Below are 13,826 nucleotides of genomic sequence, written 5' to 3' on the forward strand. Positions count from 1 at the left end.
AACAAATTGTTTGTGTTGTTTCTTCCAACTTTGGATGACAAAAAAAGAAAAAAAAACGACAGACTTTAAGAGCCTTGGAGGCAAGCTTCCTCAGCGAGGCAGCAGATAAAGAGTTGGGCAGAGCTTCACACGGAGGGACAGCGAGAGATCTCAACATGTGAAGAAATCTTCCATGGGCAATGCCTCAAACACACAAAACGTGAGCCATCTTAGTATGAGAAGCTTGTTAGGCGCCCGGCTGGTGATCCTGTTGATACGTTGGACTACTTGGTGTGTATGAGCGTGCACGCGCATGTGTGTGCGTGTGTGTTTGGGCTTATGTGTGGCGAGAGGAAGAGACTGCTGGCATCAGCCACTTTGGATAAGGCTCATTTTGAAAGCTGTTTAGTTCTCCTGACATACACAAACGTCTTCATGCGCTTGTGTGCACACATGCACAGAGGCAGACTGTTCTGGGTCACTTGGGTGTGTTTGTGAGTTTGGGTGTCACTGTGAAGCAGAGTCCAGCTGGTGTGGCAGCAGGACACTGACAGCTAAACAAGCCTCATGTTTGCCTCCATACTCTTGAAGCACACACACGCGCACACATACACATACACACACGCACGCACGCGCTCACACACACACACAGAGGCATCTTGGCTTCTGTAAAACCCGTTCCTTCTTCTCCATCCTTTGTGGTTCTTCATTTCACTTCTTTCAGTGTCAATGTTTAGTGTTGTTGTTTTTTTTGGAAAGATTCACCATTGCGTCAATGTTTTTGTGTGTTTGTTTCCAGGCGAGCATTTGCTTCTGAATCTTTTTGTCTCTGCATCAACCTGTGTCAGCTCCAAGCTTCAAATACTATTTTTGTAGTGTTTTGTATAGAGTTTTTTTCTGTATGCCTGGTAGTGTGTTGTGCATTCCAGGAAAGTATTTGGTTTGTGAACCTTTTGACAGAACATGACAAGAATTTAATGATGCTTAATCTTGATTGTTAATTCCGATGTTTTCGTTCTGGTTTATTAACAAACTTAAGAAACTCTGCCAGGTAACAACTGTACCACTTAAGCAGCTTCCTCAGGCGGATCAGATTTCCACTAGTGCTGATGCGGGTACTTCACTTCATGTTTTACGTGAATTTGCAGAAGCACTGATTAGCATGAACTACCACAATAATACTTTACAGCATATAGAAAGAAAAGACTATTAGTACCTGCTGCTGTACGGTGCCAAGCTGCTGCTGAAGTCCATGGTTCTCCTTTTCTTTCTCTACCTTCAGAGTAGTTATTTTCTCTTTTTCCTGGCTTAAGTCCTGCAGCTTGAGCTCATAGTCCCCTTCCAGTTTCTTCAGCTCTACTTGCAACTCATGGCGTGCCGTCAGCTCTGCATCCAGCTAGAAGACAAGAGTCACCAAAGAAAGAGCATGTGGATGAACTATCCAAAAAGTGCAAGCAAACATTTGTACTCTTTATTCCAATGAGAAACTAATTTTCGGGTAGTTGCCGCTATTTACTCAGAATGAAATCGGCATTAAATCAGATCTAATTTGTCTGACTGTTTAAAAATGTTGTTTGTTGACATTAGTGCCTCAAATTAAGAGAGCCCGACTAATGGCTGTAATTTGAGCAAAAACTAATTTAAACAATGTTTAAGGGATGATTAAAAAAGAAAATGGAAATTGTTTTCGAGGAAAATAGACAAATATGACCCTCAAACCCAAACCTACCAAGAAATTGAGTTCTCTTTAAAAAAATAAAACAAAAAACAGTAAAGATGCAGCATGAAATGTATATTTGTGTGCAGCTTTCAGCTGCTAACTAAAACCTGCAGAAGCCTCCGTATCTCGAAAGCCTGTCGAGGCCATTTTTTGCACTCTAGTGGTTCCGGTTTCATTGTGCAATTTACTCTGCAAATTGGTGTCAATTATCAAGTTATGATGCTTCAGTGCACTTGTATAAATTCACTTCACTCTTCCATTTCAAAACCTTCACGTCCATTAAAATAAAGAAAGGGAGAGACATTTCACCCCCAATTTTAATTTTCTCACTTTCACATTCCTTCAAGGATTGTACTTCCAGGACACTTGGAAAAAACGGATGAGCGTGTTTAAACAGTCGAATTTCAAGGACACACAGACACACACACACTTGTTTAATTTGGCGACAGCAGATCTGTAACTCTTGCTGTCAGAACCCTGACAGCATCATTTATGATTCCAGCAAGAGTGCCTGCAATTACCCCATCATACACAACTAGAATTATGGGGCATGCACGCGTGTGCGTGTGTACAACTAAAATTAATCCAAGTGCGTTTTTGTATGCTGCTGTGGATGTGTGTGTGTGTGTGTGTGTGTGTGTGTGTGTGTGTGTGTGTGTGTGTGTGTGTGTGTGTGTGTGCGGCGCTGATATGATTAAATGTGAGACTGTCTCCTCGTGCCTGGCTGAGAGAGGGCTAGTTTTTAGCTCGCTCCTCACAATTATCCTGCCACCAGGACAGAAACACCAAGGCATGTCTCGTGTGGACATGCCCACTTTCTGCTCGCCAGGAATCCAAGTCCGCGTGGTGGCCGTCGGACGGGTGCGTGCTCGTCCTCTTAGTCACCCACTGTCCGCCCAGCTTTCATATTTGTCATCTCATGTCAGCAAGATTCACTTGTCACATTGAATTTAATTACAATCCCAGTGGGCCTAAACGTGAGACACCATTTCAAGTGTGCACGTTTTGAATGACTAAAATGACATAATAATAATATGTACACATACAGGGGCCATACATGTTTATATGTGCATTACATGAAAACATTTCCAGGTCTTTTACCTTTTTCTCCAGCTCATTTGCTTTGGCCTGACTAGTTTCAACCTTGGTCTGATCCACCATGTTGTCTGCGGACAAGAAAAAAGAAAAAGGCAGTGAGAGACAGTCGGCCAAAGGACCTGCCAGGCATAGCTGCGTAGTTATCGCACCCTTCAGTCTGGCACACGCTGTGTGTGCAAATACATTTTGAAAACCAGATGCGGGCGAGTGTGTACACAGGGACGTGTGAGGCGCGTCAATCCCTTTTGTCCCCATCACGCTGCTTAATCAAAAACTGCAGCGATGGGATCACGTTACCAACACATCTTTCGGTTTCTGCCGTTTGAACACAGCATCACATTTTAAGCTTTTAATGAGTTGGGTCCCTTGTTTCCACTGCGTGTCCAGTTAACTCGAGATCCACTTACACCTCTTTATCTTAAAGTCTTACGTTTATCCCTCCTTTAGTCTGACAGAAATCTTAATATGACAGCCTGGGAGTATTTCATTATCAGTGCTTCAGCTTGGTGGACGGCAGCCAACTGGGTGTGTTTGTGGAATAATTGCAGGAGGACAACAGGTAGCTCAGTGCCCAGGGGCTTGCTGAGCAAGTGCATTAAAGAGCTAATTAGCATGAATATGAATGTCACCAAGTCAACGGATCAAAGAAAACTCATCATGATGCTCTAGAAAGGGATAACACAGATGCACAGACAGACAATGTACCACGCTGATTTGTTGAAAGCTCAGTTAAAAATACAGGCCTCAGTACCTCAAGAGTTTTTATTGTCATCCCCTAAAATGGCACACGAAGCCAAAGGAACAAAAAGTGTTTCTAGGGTCTTGTTTAAAATATAAAACATAAGTGGGGAAAAAAGGAGCTGAAGCTGTGCCAGGTTCCCTGTGGTGAGACACATCCATAGCAAGCAAAAGGGGAAAAAAATTGTAAAGGCTCTATTTTGTGGAAAAGTGTTGTCTTGTCAGATGAAAGAACCTCACAATAATACATAAATGCACAAACAATTTAGGGCACATTTATGTACAAGGTTATACAGTTATTGGATATGAAATGGAAAAGGGGGAACTTCTGTCATGGTGGCTAAGCTATATGGGACAAACTTGGAATAGAAAGCACTAAGTGAGTCAGAGAGCGAAGAAAAAAAAAACTGAGCTGAATTTCAGAGTTCAAAGAAAAACACTAAATAATGCATGCGGGGCAGAATTGGGCTGCTTTCCACCGATAATAACTCTGACAGTCTTAAAGGAGGCCAGCCAGCCTGTGTGTGTGTGTGTCAAGACACATTTAGAAGCAGTGCAATTAGAGTCTCCTGCGGTGAGCAACAGAGACCTACCATAAAGGGTGTATTGAACTCTGGAGACACGGCCTGCACCTCAGTCTGCTCTAGTTCAGTTTACTATAGTCCACAGGTAATATGTTGGAGTCATCGTACACAGACAAAATTCTGTATTTTGTGTTCGTACAACCGAGTGAAAAGCAACAAAACCAGTTAGAGGCAATCGCTGTCGTTCTTTGTAATGTCCAGAAAAAAAAAACATCCAAACGTAAATTAGTGTCTCGTACACTGGTACCGATAACTATGGGAAGGAGGGGAGGGGGCTCTTTGTCATGATGCATTCAAAGGCACTTGAAGCCATTTTATCAGTCAGGGTTTTGCAATTTTTCAGGCTCTTGCTGAGCCGCTGCTTAGGCATATCAATAAAAAGATAGGGATTTCATAAAAAGCAGAATGACTTAGGCAGGTACTTGATTTGTATACACCTCCACATCCAAAAGCCGTCTGTTGGCTTCAAATGAGCCTCAATATATACATTTTTCTTCGGGTTGCTTCACTTTTACAGAAAGCAAATAAACGAAAGCTATTTTGCATTAAAAAGAGGAAAGTGCTCAGCAAGCAAGTCCAATCCATATGGGCAGCAGATTTTTGCTTTAAGACGTAGTCAGACAAGTGTCAACATGTCCCTGGAAGATAAGGGATGTTTGCGCTCAATGTAGCGGGACACTGCTGACATACTATAATATTTTGAATACAACACAAAGACATTGTGGAAAAGCTGAGTCTCTGAGTTTATGTCAGGAATCAAGCGGAGAGAAATTATTTAATCTACTCCACTCTTTAATTAAACTCATGGATTGGTAAATCTGTTGAAGTTTTTCAGACAACGAGAACAATGCAGGGTACCAATGTCCTCTTTGGCGCCACCCTGTGGTTAACCAGAACGGTGTCTCTTTTAGCATAAATACAACCATATAACAAGAATTATGATCAAATTAACTTCAGATCAGATGGAACTGGCAGAAGTCTAATAAGAGCAATACAGTTGGCCAGTGAGGAGGTGGTTATAGATCTGATGTAAAATATGAATTTTAATCCAGATGATCTTGCAGTAACAGTGACTTATTAGATTGCTCCTTTGTGCCGGATTGTTCATTAATTCCTTTACAAATGCAAGAAATAAAATTTAATGAGGCTGGGGTATTAGAAGATTAGTATTCTATACACAAGAGGGAAGAATACAGTGCGGTGTTCTTTTATTTAACGACTCACCTATCAAGCCCTCAATGTTAAGGCTGAGGTTTCTGCACCTAAAGTCTGGGTCTGTTCCACTCCTGTGAAGCACGATCTGAGCAACACACTCATCTATCAGCTTGTAGTACTGAGGCCTGCAGGAGGGAGAGAGAGAGAGAGGGAGAGGGAGAGGGAGTGGGAGAGAGAGAGAGAGAGAGAGAGAGAGCGAGAGAGAGAGAGGGTGAGAGAGAGAGAGAGAGAGAGAGAGAGAGATGGACAGTGGGAGTAATTAAGAGACATCAAGAAATCATAATACACATGAGTTGAAGAGGGGAAGTGCACAATAAAACAAGGGGGTTTATAACGCAACGCTCCATTAAGGGAAAACACTTTCCGTGAGACTTATGATGAATATGACTGATGCTGAAGCAAAAATATCGCCATAAATAACGGCGCGTGAGCATACAGTAGGATTGACAAAAAGTAGGCAGGTTCATTTGTTCAGACAAATGTCTGAACACGCGTGCTTTGTCACACTGTCTGCGACTGAGATTGGCTGTCTGTCTGAGCATGACGGTTTGTGGGTCTTGTCACCAAGATTGATTGTGTGCAATTGTGTTCGTGAGGGTGTCTTGGTGAATGTCCAGCACACCGTGTCTGATCACGCTGGCTTCAGATACTCAATTTTAGAGGTGTCTTATTCCCTGACCCCATTAAACGCTGCCACAGTCACAAACTCAATATTTATTCTGTCTCCCTCCCTCCCTCTTCCGTCTTTCCAAGTCACTCTGCCTTTGTCAAACACTTATTCCACTCTGTCACTATACTTGAGCACTTCTGTTTTATTTTTTTTTCTATTTTTTTTTAACTTGGACTTAGATTTATCCGTGGAGCAAGAGTGCCATCTAGTGTCACTGTAGAAAAACTGCATATGTTTTGCTCCAAAAAATAACTTAACCTTAGATGAGTAACTTCGATAAGTGACAAGTCATACTAAAATCAGAAAACAAAGAGAAACACAAGGCATCTTAAATAATATTATTGGTCCTAAGCGTGTGACATAAATACCCATTATACTACCATTAGTATTATGACTTCTTGTTTACGAGACTGAAAAAAGCATTTTGAATAAAAGAAAAAAAAACTGTTAGTCCATTTATATACTGCACCCTAAAACATGACTAATCTTAGAATGTTTAACCAATCCTTGTCAGAGATACTGTTTTAAGGTACAAATATTTCTGTTTTTTATTTATTTTTTTATTTTTTTATTATTGTTGTTGTTTTTTTAAACATTTAAAAGATTAATTTAAGCTCCTTCGTTTTTAGTGCTTAATCAAATCCCAAACATTGGGCTTCACAGTTCTCAAGTCACGAAAAAGCTGCAGCTGAATTAAATGAAGCTGTGTTTCCAAATGTGACGGTATGATTATTTGGTGCAGTCTTTATTGGGTTCTTTCAATCTCAGAAAGCAATCAGGCTGTGCTGTGTTTTGAGACCGAAGTGAAATGCTACGTGTGGCCACATTCTCTTGCAGAGCAGGTGGAGTGCAGATGTTGAATTTGTGTCTGTCATGTCTGCCAGTTGCAGATCTCAATATTATCCATAATATCACAATATGACTTTTCTTGCCAAATCACCCAGTCTACTGCACATTAAATTGCAATAAATTCCCAGGTGTCTGTCTCTGCTTGAGATGAATACATAATGAGAGCAAGAATGAATAAAAGACCCAGCAAACAGCAGGTAGGCTTTCAATGACTCACAGACAAATGCTAAGCCCTCTAATTTTCTCCACATCCACTTCGCAATTTAGTTCAGCACTGAATGTGTTCTTCATCATTACCTCACGCTCCACCTCCTCTCTCCTTTCATCTCTATAATTATCAACCTGTATTTTTTGCCACTCTAGACATCTACCTCCTACTCTCAATTACCGTCTCTCTGTGGATTCCATTACAGTCACCTCTCTCCTGGATTACCCGAACAAAAGGAGAGCACCTAATAAAGGCGAAAGTGATAAGTGAAATTTCAAAGGCTGGGACCGTTCTTTGGGTCAACCTTTTTCAGGTTTTAAATGCATTTCCCATCCGGTGTTTTGGAAAATGTCATCTCCTTGAGTGTTTGGTGACAGCCAGGTAGAACGAAGACAGCGTGCTCTTCAATAGTTACCTTCACTTTCCTTCAAAAAGACATCACACAGTGATCGTTGCGCCATCTTTTCTATAGCTCACCAAACAATAATGTGTACATCTCCCTGTGTCACATCACCTGGGAATTTCTAAACGTCTGTGTGTGGTCAAGCAGTGTCCTACCTGGCCATGTAGTCATTGCGGATCAGCAAGAGGTGCTGCATCAGTGAGAGGAAGTAGGTCTCAGCCTTCGAGTCCTTCACTGTGTTGACCAAAATGTCAAAAATTTCCTTCACATCATTGCCAAAAATTAAGGATGTGTCACAGAAAAAATATAGAACATTTTAACACTTTTTATATGTAGGGATAAGCCATTCTGGATATTAAGGGTGAACACACAGCAAACAAAAGTGATCATTTTGATTTTCACAAATACAAAAAGGCCTCAAGTTGGACGGGGATAGTGTAAAAGTCTATGACGTCAAACATCTCACACAGTGGTTCCATCATTTGCATTGTCATGATTTGACAGCATTATAAAATTGAGTAATGTTTCTGTGACCAAAACTTAAATGTGACGTTGCCTGTGTTTAAACCATTCTGCGACTACCGGGAGACACCTGGTGTTGAGAATGTTTACTGCATGTAAAATGGAAATATGTAATCGTAGATATTGTCTCGCATTCTTGCCTTTTAATTTAATCTGCGTTGAAGGGTATTGCAGAAACACTTTTTTGTTAAGTAATGCGCTTAAAATTATGTTGTGGGAGAGTGACATAATTTCACCCTCAAAAACATCAAAAAGCCACTTAAATTGAGTATATTTCTATTGTCACTTATGTGACTGGAGCAACTATTATATATTATCATTTTATGAAATAAACACATCGTTCAGAGCTGTATTATAGCTATGACATTTCAAAGTATGACTGATTTAAAATTAATTTTGTCAACATCCTATAAAGCCATAGGAATAGGAGACGTTATATAGGTTATATCAGATGATTCCTGGTGGCTCATTAGTGCTAGAAATAGATGTGCACAGTTCCCTATACTCATCGGTCTGAATCCTACACATTTTTTCATCCTAAATCACATTCGAAAAGGTTAATCCTCCCATTCATCAGGCTTGAAAAGCCATTTAAATGAAAAATAAGATCATTTAAAGTCTCTATATCAAATATGGACCCTGGCAATTTTGTACAGAGAGACAATTTTGCCCAGTGGAAGGATATTCCATTTCAATGCGGATGTCATCAAGGCGTGCTTTCAGGTCCTCAGAGTCATCCTCGGCCTGCTCATCAAACACTGTGAGTTGCACCCTCAGCTCTTCATTTTCTATCTTGCGCAGCTCCTGCGGCGACAGCAAAATGGAATGAAAGGGCAAGGAGGAGAGGCACGGGGGTGGGTGAGGTTAAGGCAAACTTTTCGATAGTCTAAAATGGATGCCAGAAGGTTGGCCAGACAGATGCATCAGACGAAGAAGGGGACATTAAGACTGAGACTTTAAGAGTTGATTTTTAGAAGTGAAGAGTGACATAGAAAGAAGCTTGAAAACAGCGTACCGTCAGCTGTTCTCTGAGTCCCAATCTTAGCAGTTCAGAGCGAATATGGATCCTGAAGTCTAACTCTTCTCCGCGGCTGATCAAGGCATTGATCAGCTGCATGCAGACACCCTGAAAAAAAGCAACATGGCTTTGAAGCGTTTTGGCCCTGAAATATTTGTTTCACCGTTTAGGAAATCCTGCATTACACTGGGTATTTTTGTCCGGAAAATACATGTGTAATACTAATTTCACGTGTCGAACCAAATTATTTATCATCAGTTAATGTTATAACTCAAGTGTGGTTTTACCTTAAGAGCAATATTTTGATTTTTCATGCCATGCAGCAGAGGCTGAAACCTTTCAATATCCCGCTTCTCTGCTTCCTCGGTAATGGATTCCAAGACCCGCTCGTGACTGAAAAAAAAAAAGAAAAAAACAGTATACGAAATAATGATATTAGTATAAATTATTATACTATATTTATTAGTATAAATATAGTTCATAACCCATGTCACTGTTAAAATAGTAACTGAATGCTCAAGTATTTGTGTGTACACTTGCAACATTTTGAATACGTACTACAGGTTATCAGGATGATCCAAAATGGAAATGGCAGAAACCAGCTTGAGCGCATCCACCATCATGTGTGGCACCGCTGGCTCAATGGCTCTGACCAGCAGCGGAATTCCCTCCACTGACTCCAGCATGGATTTCAGACCACACTAAATAAATGGGGGTAAAGGGAGGAGAAGAAGACGAAAAAAAGCAGAACCTCGTTAAGTCCTAATGATTTTTCTTTTTTTTTTCTGCTGCAGAATGGTATTGTGAGATAAGTAATGATATTGATAGATAATTGGATTTCCTGAGATGTAATGACAGAGGTTTGTCTCTGTGACAGCAAAATAGTCTCAGAGTCAATTGTTTCATTACAATAAAAACAGTGACAATTCTCCTATTAACACAGCATAAAATACTAAGTGCTTGAAAAGGTAGCTCGAAAACCAGTTATAGAAACAGTTTACCTTGTTGTTCATGAAGGCTTTTAAACAGCGAATGATCTCATGCTGACATTTCACTCCAACCGTCCTATAATGGGGCAGGAGATAAATGGGAAAAAATATTGAAACACATCCCAGGGTACCAGCAGCCTAAAAGCGTTATTAAAGAGTCTTACGGATACTCCTCTCTATCCTCCTGGAGTCTTTTCAGCAGACCCAGCAGCAGGGCCAGTCCCTCATCACCAAAGTTCTGCACCCAACTACAAGGTAAATGACAAAGTGACAAAATTACTTTTAATTACACTGTTTAGTGATGATGAAAATGTTGAAAACCCCAGTTTAAAAACAACTTATTTTTGGAATACTTATTTATTTTAACAGAAGAGGATCAATATTGACTGTTTCGTATTTAGGTAGCAATGTCTGGTATACGTGAGCTGTTATATTGTCATCAATAAAGCTTGAAAATTATTTACTTTTAATTATCATTACATTATTATATTATACATTTTGTGCATTAAAAGGCATAACCATCATAATGAACACAAGCTCTCGCCCATTGCATCCATTGTCTGGAGCACTGAGCTCACGTGACGATGAACACAGCGAGATACAAATTTAAACAACAGGTTACTTTCAAGTTGCATTTCCGTTTATGTCAACATTTGTATAGATTACGACGCCACTGCCACACATGCCTGCTGGTAGACTTAAGGCCTATGGAAATGCTGCTGCTGCTGCTGTGGGAATTGCTCACGTTGTCGCAGATCCAGCATATGGAAATTAACGGTTGGGTTCATCAGTAAAACAAAAGTAGACACACTTGGGCAGAGAACATCTGCGCTCGCCTGTATCTGATTACACGTGCGTTGATTACCTGACAGGGTTGTTGCTGAGTGACACTCGCAGAGATTCCAGACAGCTCAGGAGATGATTGTCTCGGTAATCTGCCTTTAACTCCTGGATGTACACCATGGCGGATTTGGAACTCTCCTTCTGGTTCTGGCCCTTAACAGCAGAGTGCAGACACAGTAGAATCACACGCTGGTTTGCACGGCAACATTTCCATTTGTCTTTTTTACATTTTATTATTGTCGTTATTTCCACAACAGCGGGGCCTCCAGAGGCTACGGTCGGGCCCCGCTTGGAATTTTGATTAGCAGAAATATGGTCTGGTGTGCGCAATATTTATTTTTTTTTTTTATAATGGACTCATTTCACAGTTAAATGAGCAGTGCTAGCTACCATCTGTGCTTGGTTATGTTGATCCTTTGAGCAACTCGCTTTCACCACATTTAATAATGTCATATTACTCAAGGGAAGCTGACCAAACACAGAACAGAAACTCAAGCAATTTGTCGACACCTGCACTGAAAGAATCTTAAAATACTGCCTTGACAAAACAACAAGTCATTTTTGCAGGTTATGGACCAAATGCTTGCAAACAGATTTTAATTAAAACCAAGACTTTTTATTAGGCTGTCCACAAAGTTTTTGCAGTCCACTGTTTACGCTTCATTTATTATGGCACTCACAGTTTTAGATGTGTGGAGGTACTGAGAGACCATCTCCCTTTTAATCATGATGTCTTTTTCTCTGAGAGGCTGCTGCTTTTCCTCATTCAGATTCATGTCAACCTAATAAAAAAGAAAAATAGATTAGGAAATGGACAACTTGGTATAATATTCACAATGATACAAGAAAACCCCAAAAACACACACACACACACACACACACACACACACACACACACACACACACACACACACACACACACACACACCTCTCAAACTTTGGAGACACTAAGCAGGCCTAAGCAGAATTTTGTAAAAACTTCTTAAATGTTGCCGTCCAGGGTCAAGGGTCATTCTCACAGACAGGAAGAGACACAATAGTACAAGCAACCTTTACTGTTTTGCTCACCAGCATCTGTTCGAAAAGTTCCAGGACGTAATCATCAGAATGGTCATGTAAAAGTGAGCTCTGAGGATTTATCTCGTAATTGGCAGCGGCAGAGTGTCGCTGACCCGGCGCATGGCCACCTTTTTCCTTTCCTTTCCTCATACTGGTGAGACGTTCCAGCTAGATTAAAAAGACAACAGGACCCAAGTTATTGAATGAGGGGAAAACACATCTTTTGGAATGGTTGTAATGACGGAAAAGCCGACAGGACACACAAGACAAGGCAATTTGTTGTTATTAAAAATGTTCATCAATCTGGTTTTAATGACAATGTGGTCAATATCAGTATTAGAGAATGATGTGAATAAATGGCACATGGACAATGGTGAACACTGACATCTAAATACATGAAATCCTTGGCACATTGACCCTTAATAGTCATCTATAATGAGTTTTAGACACATCAGTTTCAGGTTCATGAAAGCTTTGTGGGTGGATGTGCCAAGCGTTTCACTGCATCAGTGCGCATCTTCAAATCACGCACGGCCTCAAGAGCAGCTCAGAAAACAGACTGAAGATGCAACAACTTGGGTTTGAGCAAAGAAAATGACACAGGTGTGGTGGTTAAAGGGTGAGCTAGTTTATCAGAACTTGTGCTGGTGCCGGTGGTTCAGTCAAACACACAGGTGACGGTGGCAAGTGGTTACAAACCTACCTCATCGGGAATCAGTCGTTTGAGTTTCTGCAGAGGATGAACAGATACGAGGGAGGGAGGAATGCAAAGACGGGTAGGACAAATCAAACATGAGACATGAAATGGAGAGGTAGGTAGAGGAGGGGGAAAAAGGGAGAAAAATGAATTCAGAGGAATTAATCTAAGAAACCATCTACATTGTGATTCAAAGCAGGACAGAGGGAAAACAATTACTAAGTTAATCATAAAGATTTCTACTGAACTTGATGTTTAAAGGTTTTGAAATGATTATTCTAAATTCGCAGAAGACAATCACGAGCCCTAAACGATTTAAAGTAGACACAGCGTAAGATAACGGTACGAGTACAAATACATCATGGGTGTAGTTGCGTGAATTGGCCACTAGGTGTCAGCAAATGCTAAATAAAATGTCCCTTTTCAAAATCCACTTGGGATGTGTTCCACTGAAAAACTGCAAGAAAATTGTGTCACAAAAATGGATTGAATCACATATTAAAATACATCAAATACAACATTAACTAGTGTCTTTTACTGTGGTCTCACCTTCCTTTAATCACAGGGAGCCACAATATTGGATTTTTGATTTCATCACATGAATGCTGTCCAACCTCATTGAACAACCAGTTTTGCATTTCATTTGTTTGAACTTATTGCAGTTTGTCTGCACAGCTCCTTTGTTATAAAGTCAATTTATACGGGAGCTATTTAATAAGAAATATTACAACTGTCAAATTAGAACTTGCATTCATTTTGCCATTAAAAGATAAGCAGCAGATTCTGCAGCCATTTTAATATAGTTAACCAAGTGTTCTGTTTTAGCGTAATGGTGGCGCATATTTGCATTGCAAGAGATTAAGAGGTGGAAGAAAGGAAGTAGGTTTGCTCATCACTGGGGAGCAGTCAAGACGTGCATGTTTCCGCTTACGCAGCTGCTATTTAATAACACCAAGACGTGCACGCTGAGGCTATGAATGACACGAACGAGAAAGTCATGCCCGCCGCGCACGGAACGGAAACATGCAGATGAAAAAAGGAGCAGGAACTGCGAGTAGTCACACAAGAAAAGAAAGTCAAGTCGATCACAAGGAAGAGGCAAAGACTAACCTACAGACCACTATGCAGTCAACGTCGTTGACGTTTTAAGCCCAAATTGAGTCACTGAACACACTCTACTGTTTTCAATATATGATGAGCTTAGGCAGCTTGATGAGCAGAGAGAGAGACTGTT

At 40.6% G+C, this 13,826-nt stretch overlaps 1 protein-coding gene across 3 annotated transcripts in view; it reads right to left on the minus strand.

The window, feature by feature from the left end:
* Nucleotides 1-13,826, minus strand: part of diaph1 (diaphanous related formin 1) — a 74,061-nt gene that overhangs the window by 53,090 nt on the left and 7,145 nt on the right. For 2 of the 3 annotated variants that reach the window (XM_076046802.1, XM_076046804.1), the window contains exons 2-15: nt 12,599-12,625; nt 11,905-12,063; nt 11,517-11,618; nt 10,859-10,989; nt 10,158-10,241; nt 10,006-10,069; nt 9,563-9,705; nt 9,292-9,397; nt 9,002-9,112; nt 8,672-8,790; nt 7,620-7,736; nt 5,344-5,459; nt 2,801-2,865; nt 1,196-1,375 (exon numbers count right to left, since the gene is read on the minus strand). In XM_076046802.1, coding sequence (XP_075902917.1) covers nt 1,196-1,375; nt 2,801-2,865; nt 5,344-5,459; nt 7,620-7,736; nt 8,672-8,790; nt 9,002-9,112; nt 9,292-9,397; nt 9,563-9,705; nt 10,006-10,069; nt 10,158-10,241; nt 10,859-10,989; nt 11,517-11,618; nt 11,905-12,063; nt 12,599-12,625 — 1,524 coding nt within the window. The remainder of the gene's footprint in view (nt 1-1,195; nt 1,376-2,800; nt 2,866-5,343; nt 5,460-7,619; nt 7,737-8,671; nt 8,791-9,001; nt 9,113-9,291; nt 9,398-9,562; nt 9,706-10,005; nt 10,070-10,157; nt 10,242-10,858; nt 10,990-11,516; nt 11,619-11,904; nt 12,064-12,598; nt 12,626-13,826) is intronic. The other variant, XM_076046803.1, reaches the window with a different exon arrangement.

Source organism: Nelusetta ayraudi, unplaced genomic scaffold, assembly GCF_046127955.1.
Source record: "Nelusetta ayraudi isolate G7.1 ecotype Tasmania unplaced genomic scaffold, CSIRO-AGI_Nayr_v1 ptg000090l, whole genome shotgun sequence".
Lineage (NCBI taxonomy): Eukaryota > Metazoa > Chordata > Actinopteri > Tetraodontiformes > Monacanthidae > Nelusetta > Nelusetta ayraudi.